Source organism: Pelophylax lessonae (assembly GCF_965119305.1).
Source record: "Pelophylax lessonae genome assembly, chromosome: 4".
NCBI lineage: Eukaryota > Metazoa > Chordata > Amphibia > Anura > Ranidae > Pelophylax > Pelophylax lessonae.
In genome coordinates, this window is record NC_138771.1 from 135425724 (window position 1) to 135440151 (window position 14428).

The 14428-nt window shown below is 40.8% G+C and overlaps 1 protein-coding gene across 5 annotated transcripts in view; it reads right to left on the bottom strand.

Annotated features, from left to right (window-relative positions):
* VPS13C (vacuolar protein sorting 13 homolog C) overlaps window positions 1–14428 on the bottom strand; it is a 555353-nt gene that overhangs the window by 463627 nt on the left and 77298 nt on the right. For all 5 annotated transcript variants that reach the window (XM_082257056.1, XM_082257055.1, XM_082257057.1 and 2 more), the window contains 3 exons: window positions 11052–11111; window positions 10642–10701; window positions 10321–10401 (listed from right to left, as the gene is read on the bottom strand). In XM_082257056.1, coding sequence (XP_082113182.1) covers window positions 10321–10401; window positions 10642–10701; window positions 11052–11111 — 201 coding nt within the window. The remainder of the gene's footprint in view (window positions 1–10320; window positions 10402–10641; window positions 10702–11051; window positions 11112–14428) is intronic.

Consider the following 14428-nt stretch of genomic DNA (forward strand, 5'->3'; position numbering starts at 1 on the left):
ACTGTAGTAGTGGCGCGCACACAAAAAATGCAGTGAATCAGCCATTTGTTACCACCACAGCTTTTAATGTGCACTGGAAAGGAAATTAAGGGGTAACTAAGAGGAAAGTAAGATGCACACACAATCATAGAACTTCACTTTCAATACAAAACTCAAATGCCCCCCCCCCACCCCCCTAGTTTCACGTTGGAATCAGGTCAACAGGATCATGTCAGCTGATTTATGGAAATTATTATGTAGTATATTTACAATGTACACTGCTCTAAAAAATGAAAGGAACACTTTTTAATCAGAGTACAGCATCAAGTCAATTAAACTCCTGGGACATTGATCTGGTCAGTAAAGTAGCAGAGGGGGTTGTTAATCAGTTTCAGCTGCTTTGGTGTCAATGAAATTACCAACAGGTGCACTAGATGGGCAACAACAAGATGACCTCCAAAACAGGAATGGTGTTACAGGTGTAGGCCGCTGATTTTTTTTTCCCTACTCATCTTTTCTTACTGTTTTTCACTAGTTTTGCATTTGGCTAGGATCAATGTCACTACTGGTAGCATGAGGCGATACCTGGACCCTATAAAGGAGGATAACCTCAGTTTACATACAAATGGTATACAAGAAGATTAACAATTAAACAACAATTAAGAAAATACTTCACATCAGGAGATTCCTGCTGACGGATACCCAAATATACAAGGTGCCGGCCAACCGGGTAAACTGATGTCGTAATTGATTTTTCACCGTACAGTAATACAAGTTTTGCTTGAGCAAATTAAGAAAATACTTCACATCAGGAGATTCCTGCTGACAGATACCCAAATATACAAGGTGCCGGCCAACCGGGTCAACTGATGTCGCAATTGATTTTTCACCGTACAGTAATACAAGTTTTGCTTGAGCACAACTTGAGGTCCTGACGTCCTCTAGTGGGCCCTGTGCTCACTGCCTGGCACTGTGAAGCACAATTGGCATTTGCCATTGAACACCAGAATTGGCAGGTCCACCGCTGGCACCCTGTGCTTTTCACAAATGAGAGCAGATTCACCCTGACCCAATGTGACAGACGTAAAAGGGTCTGGAGAAACCATGGAGAACGGCATGCTGCCTATAACATTGTTTAGCATGACCAGTTTGGTGGTGGGTCAGTGATGGTCTGGGGAGGTATATCCATGAAAGGACGCACAGACCTCTGCAGGCTAGACAATGGCACCCTGACTGCCATTAGGTACCAGGATGAAATCCTTGGACCCATTGTCAGACCCTATATTGGTGCAGTGGGCCCTGGGTTCATTCTGGTGCATGACAATGCCCGGCCTCATGGGGCGAGAGTATGCAGCTAAATCCTGGAGGATGAAGAAATAGATACCACTGAATGGCCCCCGTGCTCACCTGACCTAAATCCAATAGAACATCTCTAGGACATGATGTTTCTGTCTATCGGAAACCATAAGGTTGCACCTCAGTCTGTTAAGAAGCTCAGTGATGCCCTGGTCCAGAACAGGGAGGAAATACCCCAGGACACCATCCGTCGTCTCATTAGGAGCATGCCCCGACGTTGTTAGGCATTCATACAAGCACGTTGGGGGCCATACAAACTACTGAGGACCATTTTGAGTTGCAGCAATGAAATTTCAGCAAAATGGACTAGCCAGCCTGCTGCATAATTTTTTCACTTTGATTTTCAGGATGTTTTTAAATTCAACCCTCTCTGTAGGTTGATAATTTAAGTTTCCATCAAACGATGTGGCATCCTTTTGTTCCTAACACATTACTCAGTCCATATCAGTATAGATATCCAGCATGATATTTTTCTCCATTGAGATATGATATGTTTTCAAAGTGTTCCTTAGTTTTTTTGAGCAGGGTAGAGCAGGGTAAAATTTATAAGTGATGGTATTCATTTATGAACTGGCATTCTTCTACTAAACTATTCTTTTTTATTCCTCAGGCCTTTACGTTCACAAATTTATTTAGTGACCTGCTGACTAAGAAAGCATCACCCATTAGAGTGCTTGATACTGTATAAAATTGTATCTATCAGCATAGGCATATTCTGTTAAAAGTGTAACCTAAGTAAAAAAAAGAAAAAGGCAAAAAAAAGAAAAAATCAAATAAGCCTCCAGTTTCAGTTCTCAACAGTTCCTCCGGTTTCTTTAAAGTTCTGTATATATTTAGTCCCCTTAGAATTGTTCAAGAGATCTCTTTCTGCATTTGTATTCCGTATGCCTATATCTACAATTCATCTCCTTTTGTAGCTACCTATTTAGATGCACGAAGAGCAGAGACTAAAAGTGTAAGTGATGACGAGTGATGAACCAGAGTGAAAGGACACATTCCTAGCATCCCCTCAAGAGCATGTTCCTTCACTTGATGGAGGAGTATGCTTTCAGTTGTGCTGTGTGGATCAGTTGCTTGATTACTGTTCCTGAAGCAGGTTGAGCAGAATGTAATCAAGCAACTCCTGGGCAGACTAAACAGCTAAAGTCTATGTCATGCAGTGGCCAGCTTGCACTCTGGAATAATTACATCTAAAAAGGGAGCCAAGGGATGAGTTTTTCACTTTGGCTCAGATGAAACAGCAGTACAGTGACTGGAGATACTGGAAGGAACCATGGGAGATATAGTTTTGCAATCAGCAGTAAGCATATACATCGCCCCCTGTGGCTGTTTTGAAGAGCCAGAAATACTAAAAGCAGCAGCTGCAGCTACAGGGATGGACCGAGGATAAGCACACATTTTCCAAAAAAATGTAAACAATACTAAGAGTGTTTTAAGGTAGTGATTCTTTAATAAAACTCAACGTAATGAATTTGACTTTTTTCCCCCTTAATATATATATATATATATATATATATATATAATTTTTTTTTTTTTTTTTATAGTATTCACAATTGAAGAATTAAAGGGGTTATATACACACACACACACATACACACACACATACATACATACATACATACATACATACATACACACATACATACACAGTATATACACACAGTATATATATATATATATATATATATATATATATATATATATATATAAAATATTATATTATAAAACGTGAGCAAAAAAATGTTTGGATGTTCTATACTGACAACCCAAAAGGCTATAAAAAATCCTATTTTTTAGCAGACTGACGATAGGCTTTATTCACACAACCATGCAGACCATTATCTCCTTGCTGTGGGTCATGCTTATGCGTCTAGGGAATGAAAGGTGTTCCGCCAAGCCAGTATGTCAAAATCAATGACAGCCCCAGAGACAGATCGGCTGCATAGATCTTCATGCACATGCCAGTGTTTACATCCATACAGGGAAAGATGCACAGCTCTACACAAATAATCCATACAGCCACTGAATTTCTCTGATTGTCAGTTTTGAGACTAGCTGCATAAACACCTGTCATTTCCCAGGGACATGACCCTCTGCACAGGTTCAGGTCTATGTGCCCATGTGAATGGGGCCAGAAGCTCTGTGGAAAATCCACAACAATCACTCAGTTGGAAAATATAGCAAAGTTGCTAAGCTTCCTGCTTATGTAAAAATTACTGACACAGATCCTCCTTGCCATAATATTTCTATTCACAGGCAAGGACTTTGCTATAAGGAAAGGATGGAGGCTGGAAGAAAACAATAGCGGCATACCATGGTTTACATCACGCAGTAGAGTCTATCCCAGATTCCTGTAACATCCAGGCAAACAGGTGATGCAAAGTTAAAATACACCTACGTTTAACTTTTTACCTGCCACAGAATGTTGTCTTCAGTCACACTGTAAACATACATATTTGTGTCAAACAATGCACAACCAGGAGAGTGCTGCACTATTTCCTGGTCTAGATTTACTACTTTTGTTTCAATTTCACAATTTCCTGGATTACCTCCCTGCTAACTGTACAGAGAGGATGATTTTCCTGCCTGGGTCTGCAGTGTGTCAGATGTGTTTAAATCACAATTTGACTGCACAGAGTTTCAAATCCATAGTCAGTTAAATTGAAAATATAAATATATCAACTGTGTATTTAAATATTTGCTTTGAATTCCACATTAGTAGGATTTTGCATCTTGTTTAATGGAAATCTTAGATTAGGTAAATTAGTAAAAATGTATCAAAGAGGAATATATATTTGTGGGATATGGCAATGTAACCAGCTATTCACAACAGAAGAAGTGGCCAATATCTAAGCTTACCAGGTTTTTGGATTACAGCAAAGTCAGGGGAGAAGGCTGCAGAGGCTGAAGGTACTCCCTGGCACCTTATGGTATTCATTATATTTGCAAAGGGGATTGGTCTGGTAAGCAGAAGCAGAAGAAAATCAACTTCACTCTGGTCTTGAAGTTGATATGCGTGTGGGAGGTGGGTCTACTTGTGCATACATATGTTTTATAATGGCAATTTATGCTCAGCCACATTTCACTCAAGCAGAATGGCCTAGCAGTTTTGAACATTGCCGTTGGGTAGTTGTTTCTAGTGGCCAGCTGTGGATGGTCCCTGGGGTCCTTTGTGTGTTGGATGGATGGGCGGACTGGATGCCTTTCAGCTATCGTAGGCCTGTGGAAATAGCTAATTTTGGGCTCTGGTTAAGATTTGTTGGTAGTAAGAAAATATCAGAATTGCCCCGATGAAGCTTGTGTAAATCAATTGAAACGCATTGGGGCCTTCTCGGCAGGGTTAATTCTTGTGAAAATAACTACAGATGATATGAACAATTGTAATACCCAGCCTGTGGATGCATAGGGGTTTTGTAAATATCACCAAAAAACATACTAAAGCTTTGCATGTTTATTTATGCTGCGTTTTAATATTTTGTAAAAATAGAATGCACAATTTTACACAATATCTGTTCGTTTGACTACCTTAAAGTCCCATGTGATAAAGAATTTTTTGTTTTTTTTGCAACACTAAGGACGTGCCAGCAAATTTCTCTATATTGATGTACCCACTTGATTAAGCAATCAAGAGCATACAACAGTTTTAAACAATTAAAGTAGGTTTCGTTATTATATGGACAGCTTCCTAGCACCTTATATACAATAAAGGTTACACATTAAACTACAGTGATTACATAGTTATTAGGCTAATATGTTCAACAGTAACACCTGATTACACACGGCTAAGATCATGCAGTTCATATATGCTTAAGGTGTGGTTGGGAAAAAGTGGATGGTTAATATCAGTTAAGGTATTGAACATAGCAACAGATATACTTGCTGCAGTTATTCATACAACATCCCATTTAAATTGTGCAGGTGACTGAATTCAGCAGAAAATCTTGCAAAGGAAAAGGTAGACAGACACACTTTGGGGGAATTTACTAAATCTAAAGCAGACTGCATCTGGAGCAACTGTTACCTTACAAAAACATTGTATTGTTACCAGTTATGTAATGTAATTAAAGCGTAAATAAACTTTTTATACATGGTCTTCTGCCATAAAGTAGGATCTTTGTACTTACTGTAAAATAATTTTCCCCGAATCTATCGAAGAACACAGCATTATGGTAATAAGCAACCAAGGGTTATACTGCTGTCTTCAGGAGAAAGTCACACAGGAATCCAGCCACCTGGCAACTGCTCAGTTGTACTGGGCAGTCCAACGAGGAAAGCAGCATATGAGATGAGAGAGCAGTGTTCCTCAACTGATTCAGAGAAAAAGACTGAGGGACTCTGCTTTAAGGCAGATGCATTGAACTTGTAAAAAAAAAAAAAAAAAAAAAAAAAAAAAAAAAAGAGTGCACAGAGGACCAGTTTGCAGCCTTACAAATCTGAGACACAGAAGCCCGATGACAAAAATTCTAAAAAGTACTCAATGTACTGATGTAGTGGGCTTTAACAGAAAAAAGAGGCACTTCAGCTTGCAACTCATTGGCATGCACAACAATCTGTCAAGTCAGTTTAGAAATAATGCAATTTTAAAGGGTAAGTTCACCTTTCATGTTACATCCACATTCAGGGTGTAACATGTAACTGTAGCACCTGCCCCCAAACCCCCATTGTGACAGTGAGCGTGGATATTCTCCCCCTGATGTACAAGCAGACAGCTTACACTGATATTCTATAGGAGTCCCGCAAGGCACCTATCAGCAGATGCTTTCCAGGCTCCTAAAAAAAAGTTAAAAGGCACATTTTTTTTTACCGACAAAAAAAATTGAGCATTTATTTTATTTTTGGAAAAGTGAACTTTACTTTTTCTTTTATGCCAGAGAACATCTTTTAGGACATTCTGGAATAATAAAACAGAGAATAATAAAACAGAGAATGAGTCTAAATAAAGTAGAAGACAGGTTTCCTTTGGGTTGAATCGTCGCTGGATGCAATCAAAATTAAGAGCAGAGACAGCTTTGGGCAAAAAAGGAGATCCTTGGTGTCAAAACAACTTTTGTCTTTAAATTATCAAAATGGTCCTGTATGGAGACCCTTTTGATTTTTCACAGAAAACCTTCTAGCCACAAAAAAGTCTACCTTAGGGGATAACATAAAGGAAAAGTCCTGAATGGATTCCAATAGGGAATGTAACGCTAACAGTACTAAGTTTAAATCCTGTGGTTGAAGTAAGGACTGAACAGGGTGAACAATGTGTGCAAACCCTTCTCTGAGAGTATGAATTAGTTCAAAAGGGAAGACACCAGACCCTTGACAGTGCGAAAAGCACTGAAAAATGTACGTGGGGAAACCTCTAAAGTCTAACATCTGCAAAAATAAGACTTTCACAAACAATGATAAAGCTTGCGGGAAGTAGAATTACATTTTTAAAGCATGGTCAGGATATCAGGATTTACAATGCCCCTGTCACTCTGAAACTAAGTTTTAACATTAAAACGTCAAAGGCCAAATCCAATGATTCAGAAGCAAGGTAGATGATCAGTCCTTGGGATTACAGATCTGACCAACCTGGTAGAGGCCATGGAGCACCAGCTAACAAACTAATGATGATGATGGCCTGACACACTCTGCAAGGCCAATTCGGAGCTATGAGACTGACTAGAATGCTCTGGTGTTTCTTTCCTTCAAAGTAAACAAGGTAAGAGCTTCAGCAGAGGGAAGGCATGCATCAAAGCACAGTGATCCCATTGCACTACCAGGGTGTCCGCTGCATTCGCCGTCACATCTGGTCCTGGAGAAAGACTGGATTTTTGTAAGAACTTACCGTAAAATCCTTTTCTTTGAATTTCAGCGACAGACGCAGCTCCATCTTCCTTACTAGTAGGGTTATGCTCCTCCCATCAGGAATAGGCACTAGGCAGGCAGAAAGCTTAACCACACCTATGGAGGCTGTCCCTGCAGGCATAACCCCTCACACACAGGGGCGGGTGCTGCATCTGTCGAAGAACTTCAGAGAAAAGGATGTTACAGTAAGTTCTTACAAAAAAAAAAAAAGTTTTCTCTATCGTTCATTGACAGACGCATCTCCATCTTCATTACTAGTAGGGATGTCCCAAAGCAGTATATTCATGAGGGGTGGAAAGACAATGCAAAAAACTAGCGCAAGTCCCCCAAAGGCTTAATGTAGCCAATCAAGTAACATGGAGCTCAACCAGGAACAACCGGAGCTCTCACAGAACAAAATTACACCCTCAAAAAGAAACTAAAGACAAGTTCTCTTTTAAAACTGCAGCCTGCAAAACCTTGCGGCCAAAAGAAGCATCCGCGGATGCCAACACATCTACTTTGTAGAATCTTGTAAACTTATGCACGGACGGCCAAGTTGCCGCCTTGCACACTTGCAGCACCAACGCCTGATGGCAAAATGCCCAAAAGGCACTCAGCGCATTCGTAGAATGCGCCTTCACTGGGAAAAGAGGAACCTGACCCTTCCGTGAATAAGCATGAACTACCGTCTGCCTGATCCATCTGGATATGGTCGCCACAGACGCAGCCAATCCCTTAGGAGATCCTTCGGTAACGATAAAAATGGCATCTGATTTTCTAAAAGACTTTGTGGTCTCCAGATAGACCCTGATCGCACCAGCCACATCCAAAGAGTGCAACGCAAATTCCTTATAATGTTTGGGCTTAGGGCAGAGTGAAGGCAATACAATGCCTTCATTCAGATGAAAATCAGAAAACAAACTTAGGAAGAAACGACTGATTAGGTCGAAGTACCACTTTATCTCTGTTTATCACCAGATCAGGTGAGTGGCAGGACAACGCGGCCAGTTCCGAAACTCTGTGAGTGGAAGTGATAGCCACCAAGAAGGCAAACTTCTGGGACAACTAAAGCAGAGAAATCTCCCGAATGTTCTCAAAAGGAGGCTTTTGAGGAACAGATAATACCAGATTGAGGTCCCGCGGAGGAGCCATATGGCGCACTCCCTAAGTGAAAGTACGAATCAATGCATGTGTAGCTAATGGGCGTTGGAAATTTACAGCCAAAGCCAAGACTTTGCCTTTGATTGTGCCCAAAGCCAACCGCTGTTCAACTCCTTTCTGCAGAAAGGACAAAATCCTAGCTATAGAAAACAAGCGAGGATGCACCTTCAGCGATTCACACCATGAGAGGTATGACTTCCACATACAATGATAAATCTTCCTGGAAGTCGACTTTCTAGCCTGCAAGAGCATAGTAATCACAGAGTCAGAAAGAACCCTATCCCTCAACACCTGGCTGTCAACAGCCATGCCGTTCATGCCAGCGACTGTAAAGCAGGATGGAAGATCGGGCCTTGAGACAGCAGATCTTCCTTGAGAGGAATTCTCCAAGGAGTATCAGCGACCAGCCTTATTAGTTACCCGTATCAAGACCAGGCAGACCAGTCCGGAACCACCAGAATGACCGGAATGCATTCCACCTCTTTATTGCGCAGAAGCCGGGGCAGAAGTTTTAATGGGGGAAATGCATAAATCAGCCAATACCGACCCCAAGGAGCCACCAGTACGTCTGTGGCGTCGGCCAGAGGATCTCAAGACCTGGCTACGACCCTCTCTATTAGTCCTGTTTTCCATTATCACTGAAAGTAAAGTAGTCCACAAAACAGGAAAAGAGGATATATCTTCCAAAAAGAACACTAGTTCTGGTGACTCTGTTGAGAACCAGGGATTCCTCACATTAGAATGATTTTCTCCCACTTCCTGTTTGGCTCTGGGACAGGAAGTGAAAGGAAACCTCCCCAATGGGACACAGAAAATAAGCCTTATGGGGTTATAAACCTCCCTTACTCTATCCCTATTTGAAAAGTTCCCCTCAACCCTCATCCTGCTGGCAACTTTAATTTGGATTCTCCATCACTTTCTGTTTTAAGCAGAATAGGTGAACCAACCTAGAGGGGACACAGGCAGCAATACTTGACAGGGGTTTTAATTTTACTAGATTCAATGTTTAAAAAAAAAAAGGTTTGGGCTATAGATACACTTTATTCCATCTGTAATTCATATCTGCCATGTATTGTAGATGATAAATTGGACAATGAGAGCTAGTGTAATGGGCAAAGTGACTGTCATAGTTCCCAAAAGATATATAAAAACCTGGTGAGTTATTCAGTCATGAAAGAAGAAAATGGCCGCACACCACCACGGAATCCAATGAAGAAAAGTTCCTTTATTCACATAAGTGGTACAAGGTACAGCAGGGTAGGACAGTAGACGCGTTTCACACGACTGCTACGTGCTTGTTCACTGGTAGGGAACAAGCACGTAGCAGTGGTTTAAAAACGCGTCTACTGTCCTACCCTGCTGTACCTTGTACCACTTATGTGAATAAAGGAACTTTTCTTCATTGGATTCTGTGGTGGTGTGCGACCATTTTCTTCTATCATGCTTCTCCTGGTGGCGAGCCGAGGTTCAGCACTCACCTTGAATCGTGGACTTTGACTAGCCTGAGTGGTGTTATCTCTCTTCCTTGAGTTATTCAGTCAGCCAGAGTCTATATAGGTTTTGTTTAAACAGACCCACTTGACAACAAAAGGAACAGTAAGCATAACCCAAGAGATAATCCAGCCCCGATCACGCTTCTCCAGTGCTTGCATTGCAATAGTGCACGTTACCGCAACGCACATTGCATGCATTAGTGCATTGCAGAGTCATTCATTGACACCTCAACGCATTAATCCAACACACCTCTGATACACATGAATTTCAGTGCACTACAACACTATTTGTTGTGGTGTGCTGCATGCTGGTTGTTTTTTCCCAATTCTGCCTTGTTGGAAGCCCATTCATTTAAGCAGGCTGACTTAATCCAGCAGATCAAAGAGTAAATACTTCTACTGTCATCAACAAAAATGCTTGCATAAGGCTGGAATAATCCGAGAGACAAGCACACAAAGAAAAACTTCAACACAGCTCTACAGTTATATGTCTCGACAGAATAAGCTTATTTACCAGGATAGTCTCCACAGAAAGGTGGTAATACATTTTGCTGTTCACATTCCAGTAGGTACTGAAGCTATCCAGACAGACCAACTATAGAAGATGGAAGAAGATGGCACAATTATAGTATTTATATAGTATTTATTACTATAGTACATGCACAGATACCTAATGCAACACAAACCTATATTAAGGGTTTACACACACTTTTAAATTATTTGACAATGATACATTAAAGACACAAAAACATAACTCCTACATTCAGAATAAGTAATAACTAGTGTTATAATTAGCAATGTAGACATATGTTTTATTGTTAATCAGGACTTTTACCTTATGTATAGTTTTAGTTGCTTCATTTAGTATACATGGTGTCCAGGACTCATTGGCGGTCTGTCACAAGGCAAAAAGAGAAAGACAAATAACCACATGAAAACTTACTACACAAATAATAATTGCAATAATACTTTGAGGAAGATTGAATCAGCTAAATTAAGAAAATTGGAAACATGCTTAGGTCAAGTAGAATGAGGCTCATAAAACCACACTGCTTTAGTAGCCGCTCTATATCATTGAAACATTTTCCCTATAACAGCCAGCACATATGTTTTTAAAGCAGGAGCGAATATCCTACTATGGTAAACTCAGCATAACATATCTAAAGTGCTGGTAAAATGCTCAGTTATGATCAAAAATGGTTACATCTCTCAGCCACATTATAACAAATAACAAGCATAAGATACCTGAAGGCTCAGCTCAGCCAGTGTTATTCCTACAGATACTGGAAGATTGGCATCGCTAATCTGTGAATACGAGAACATGTTAAAAGGATGCAATGGCCTCATGTGTTGTTGTTTGACATGTAAAACTAAAATCTACACAAAAAATGTGGAGAAATTGTATGTTCAAGCTACTGGATAATGGGGCAGGATGTATTTCTGTGAATTGTTTTATGCCTTTTTTATTTAATATAGTTAGGGATCAAACAATAAAATAGGGCAGTAAGTAATACATATTGCATAAGTTTATCCAGTAGCCTTCTACCCAGCCAGAAACTTCAGCTTTAGGACAGTACTTAAACAGATTGTAAAAGGCAAAACATTTTTTGTTTTTAAACAAACATGTCATACTTGACTGCTCTGTGTAATGGTTTTGCATCCTCCTCTTCTGGGGTCCCCTGCCGATGCAAATGGCTCCTCCCCACTTCCGAGTGCTCCCAAAGCAAGCCTCTTGCTATGGGGGCACTTGTGTGGGCTGGACCCTCGCTCTCTCCTCACAGGCTGTTAAACGCCTCTATGTCCAGTGAGAAGAGAGAGAGACAGACAGAAGGAGAAAGAGAAAGAGAAAGACTCAGGTAAGTATTTAGGGTGGCTGAACACAGGTTTGTTTTGCCTTAATGCAAAGAATGCATGAAGGCTAAAAACCTTCTGTCTTTGCATCCACTTTACCACTGCTGGACCAGAAGGATTTTTACCCTTATTAACCAGGCCATTTTTTTTTTTTTTTTTTTGCGATACGGCACTGCCCTATTTAACTGACAATTGCGAGGTCATGCAACGCTGTACCCAAACAAAATTGATGTCCTTCTTTTCCCCACAAATAAAGCTTTCTTTTGGTGGTATTTGATTTTATTTTTTGTGCTATAAACAAAAAAAATAGCGACAATTCTGAAAAAAATAAAAATACATTTTTACTTTCTGCTACATAACATTCCCAATAAAGAAAAATGAAAAATCTATTTTTTTCATCATTTTAGGCCAATTTGTATTCTGCTACATGTTTTTTGGTAAAAAAAAGAAAAAATCCAAATAAGTGTATATTGATTGGTTTGCCCAAAAGTTATCACGTCTACAAACCAGGGGAAAACTTTGTGTCATTTTTATTTATTTTTATTTTTTACTAGTAATGACGGCGATTAGCGATTTTTAGCAGGACTGTGACATTGCAGTAGACAGATTGGACACTTTTGAGGAGACCAGTGACATTACTACAGTAATCGGCGCTAAAAATATGCACTGTTACTGTACTAATGACACTGGCAGGGAAGGAGTTAAAACGAGGGGAGATCAAAGGGTTAAATGTGTCCCTAGGGGGTGCTTTCCGAATGGGGGGGGTAGGGCTTGCCGCATGAACACAGAGACCCGAGTTCCCAAATAAGAGGAAAACAGGATCCCTGTGTTCATAACTGACAGAACAGTGGTCTTCTGTGTTTACAACAGCAGACCGCAGTTCTATCTCCACGGGGAGCGAGCGCGGGAGCCCAGCGGCAATCGCGGCCGCCAGACCTGCTGATTGGCTCCCCCTGTGGCCAATGGTCCTGCGAAGCGACGTACAGGTGGCTGGTGGCAGGCGGCAAGCGATTAAAACGATAGTAAAGGTTTTTATTTATTTATTTTTTAAATTTAAAAAAATGTAGGTTATACTTAACTGCGCAACAATATTGCACAGAGCGGTCCCTTATCTCCTCTTTGGCGGTACTCTGCCGGCACTGTTCACTCCTTCCTTCGAGTGCTCCATTAGCAATCTGGATGCTATGGGGGCACCCAAGCCCATCCATAGACACATACAAGCCACTCCAGCACTCCAACTTCACAGGAGTTTAACAGCAACAGAAGCCCATGACTCCCACTGCTCTCAGTGTCTCCTGTGAATCCAGGCAGTGAGAAGAGCAGCACTGCTCCTGACAGCCAGGACAGCACTGGATCAGTGAGAGGAGTCAGGTAAATGTTCAGGGATGAGGGTGGGTAGGATAAGTAGTGGGGGGGAGGGGAGTTACCTTAAAGAAAAAATGCATTAAGTTAAAAAATCATTAGGGCTTTAGAACCACGCGAATAGCTCAATATGAGTGAATAGGTTCGAGCAGTGACTTATCACAGTGAATCATCCCTTACCACACAGATTCGTCGGAGGTCTTAATCTGAATTGCTGTACTGTCAAAACTTCGTATGTATGAATGTTTATTTGGAAAACAATATCTATCCATATACAGTACACACCAATTTGAAAAACTGCCAAAAAGTATAGGTTAGGTTTTATGAAGTTCAACACACATGACTGTCAGAAGATGCACTATTTGCATGTAAACTAGTAAGATTACATATACTAGTATATAATAGGGACTGATGTTCACTCTATTTCTATTGGTTTCAGGGCACTAATACTATTCTCAAAACAGAATTTGTTGTTTTTTTTCATTCTCTTTTGATGGATATGCTTATGCAGACAACAAAATACATTAGTCAGCTAACAACTGTTGTGTAATATCAACTAGTTTTACTTATGGGAGGGAATTGTATTGTTGTTTTTATGTGTGTGGGCTTAAAGAACACCTAGGAATACAACATAAGAATGTGTGACGTGTGACAAAGGACAAAACAGTCACATGGCAGACCTGTTTTCACAGTGGCTACTTATTTTAGGACACAGCTTAAACTAATTTACTTCTTGTTCTCGCCCTTGTTTTTTTGATGGCCCTATCATTATGACCTAAAGTATCACTGTTGCAGTCCATCATCCTTAGTCATCATTTTTTTTCTGTGTTTTTTTTTGCAATAATGAAATGTCAATTCAATGTGTTAAGATAAAAAGCCTTCTGTGTACAGCAGCTCAACCCAGCCCCTCTAATACTTACCTGAGCACCATCTCTATCCAGCGATGTCCATGAGTGCCTCGCCTGTCCAGGACTCTCCTTCCTGATTGGCTAAGACACAATCAAACTCAGTTAGCCAATCAAAAGAGAGCGGGCGGGGCCGGCAAGTTGCTCCGTGTCTGAATGGATACACGGAGTTGCAGCTCGGCTCAGGTGTCCCCATAGCAAGCTGCATGCTGTGCGGGCACTCAACAGGAGGGAGGTGCCAGGAGCTCCAGCCAGGGACCCGAGAAGGGGAGGATCCGGGCTGCCCTGTGCAAAAACAACTGCACAGAGCTGGTAAGTAAAAAAAAAAAAAAACACACAAGACTTAAAATCACTTTTTTCTTCCTATAGTCGATCATTTGGTTCTTTTTTATAGCAATAGCCCTCTTAATTTGTGCCTCTCAGCCCATAACAAAATGATGCTACATATCACCCCAAACGAATACACATTAGGGGATAACTTGTGAAACACAACAGCAGGTCAAG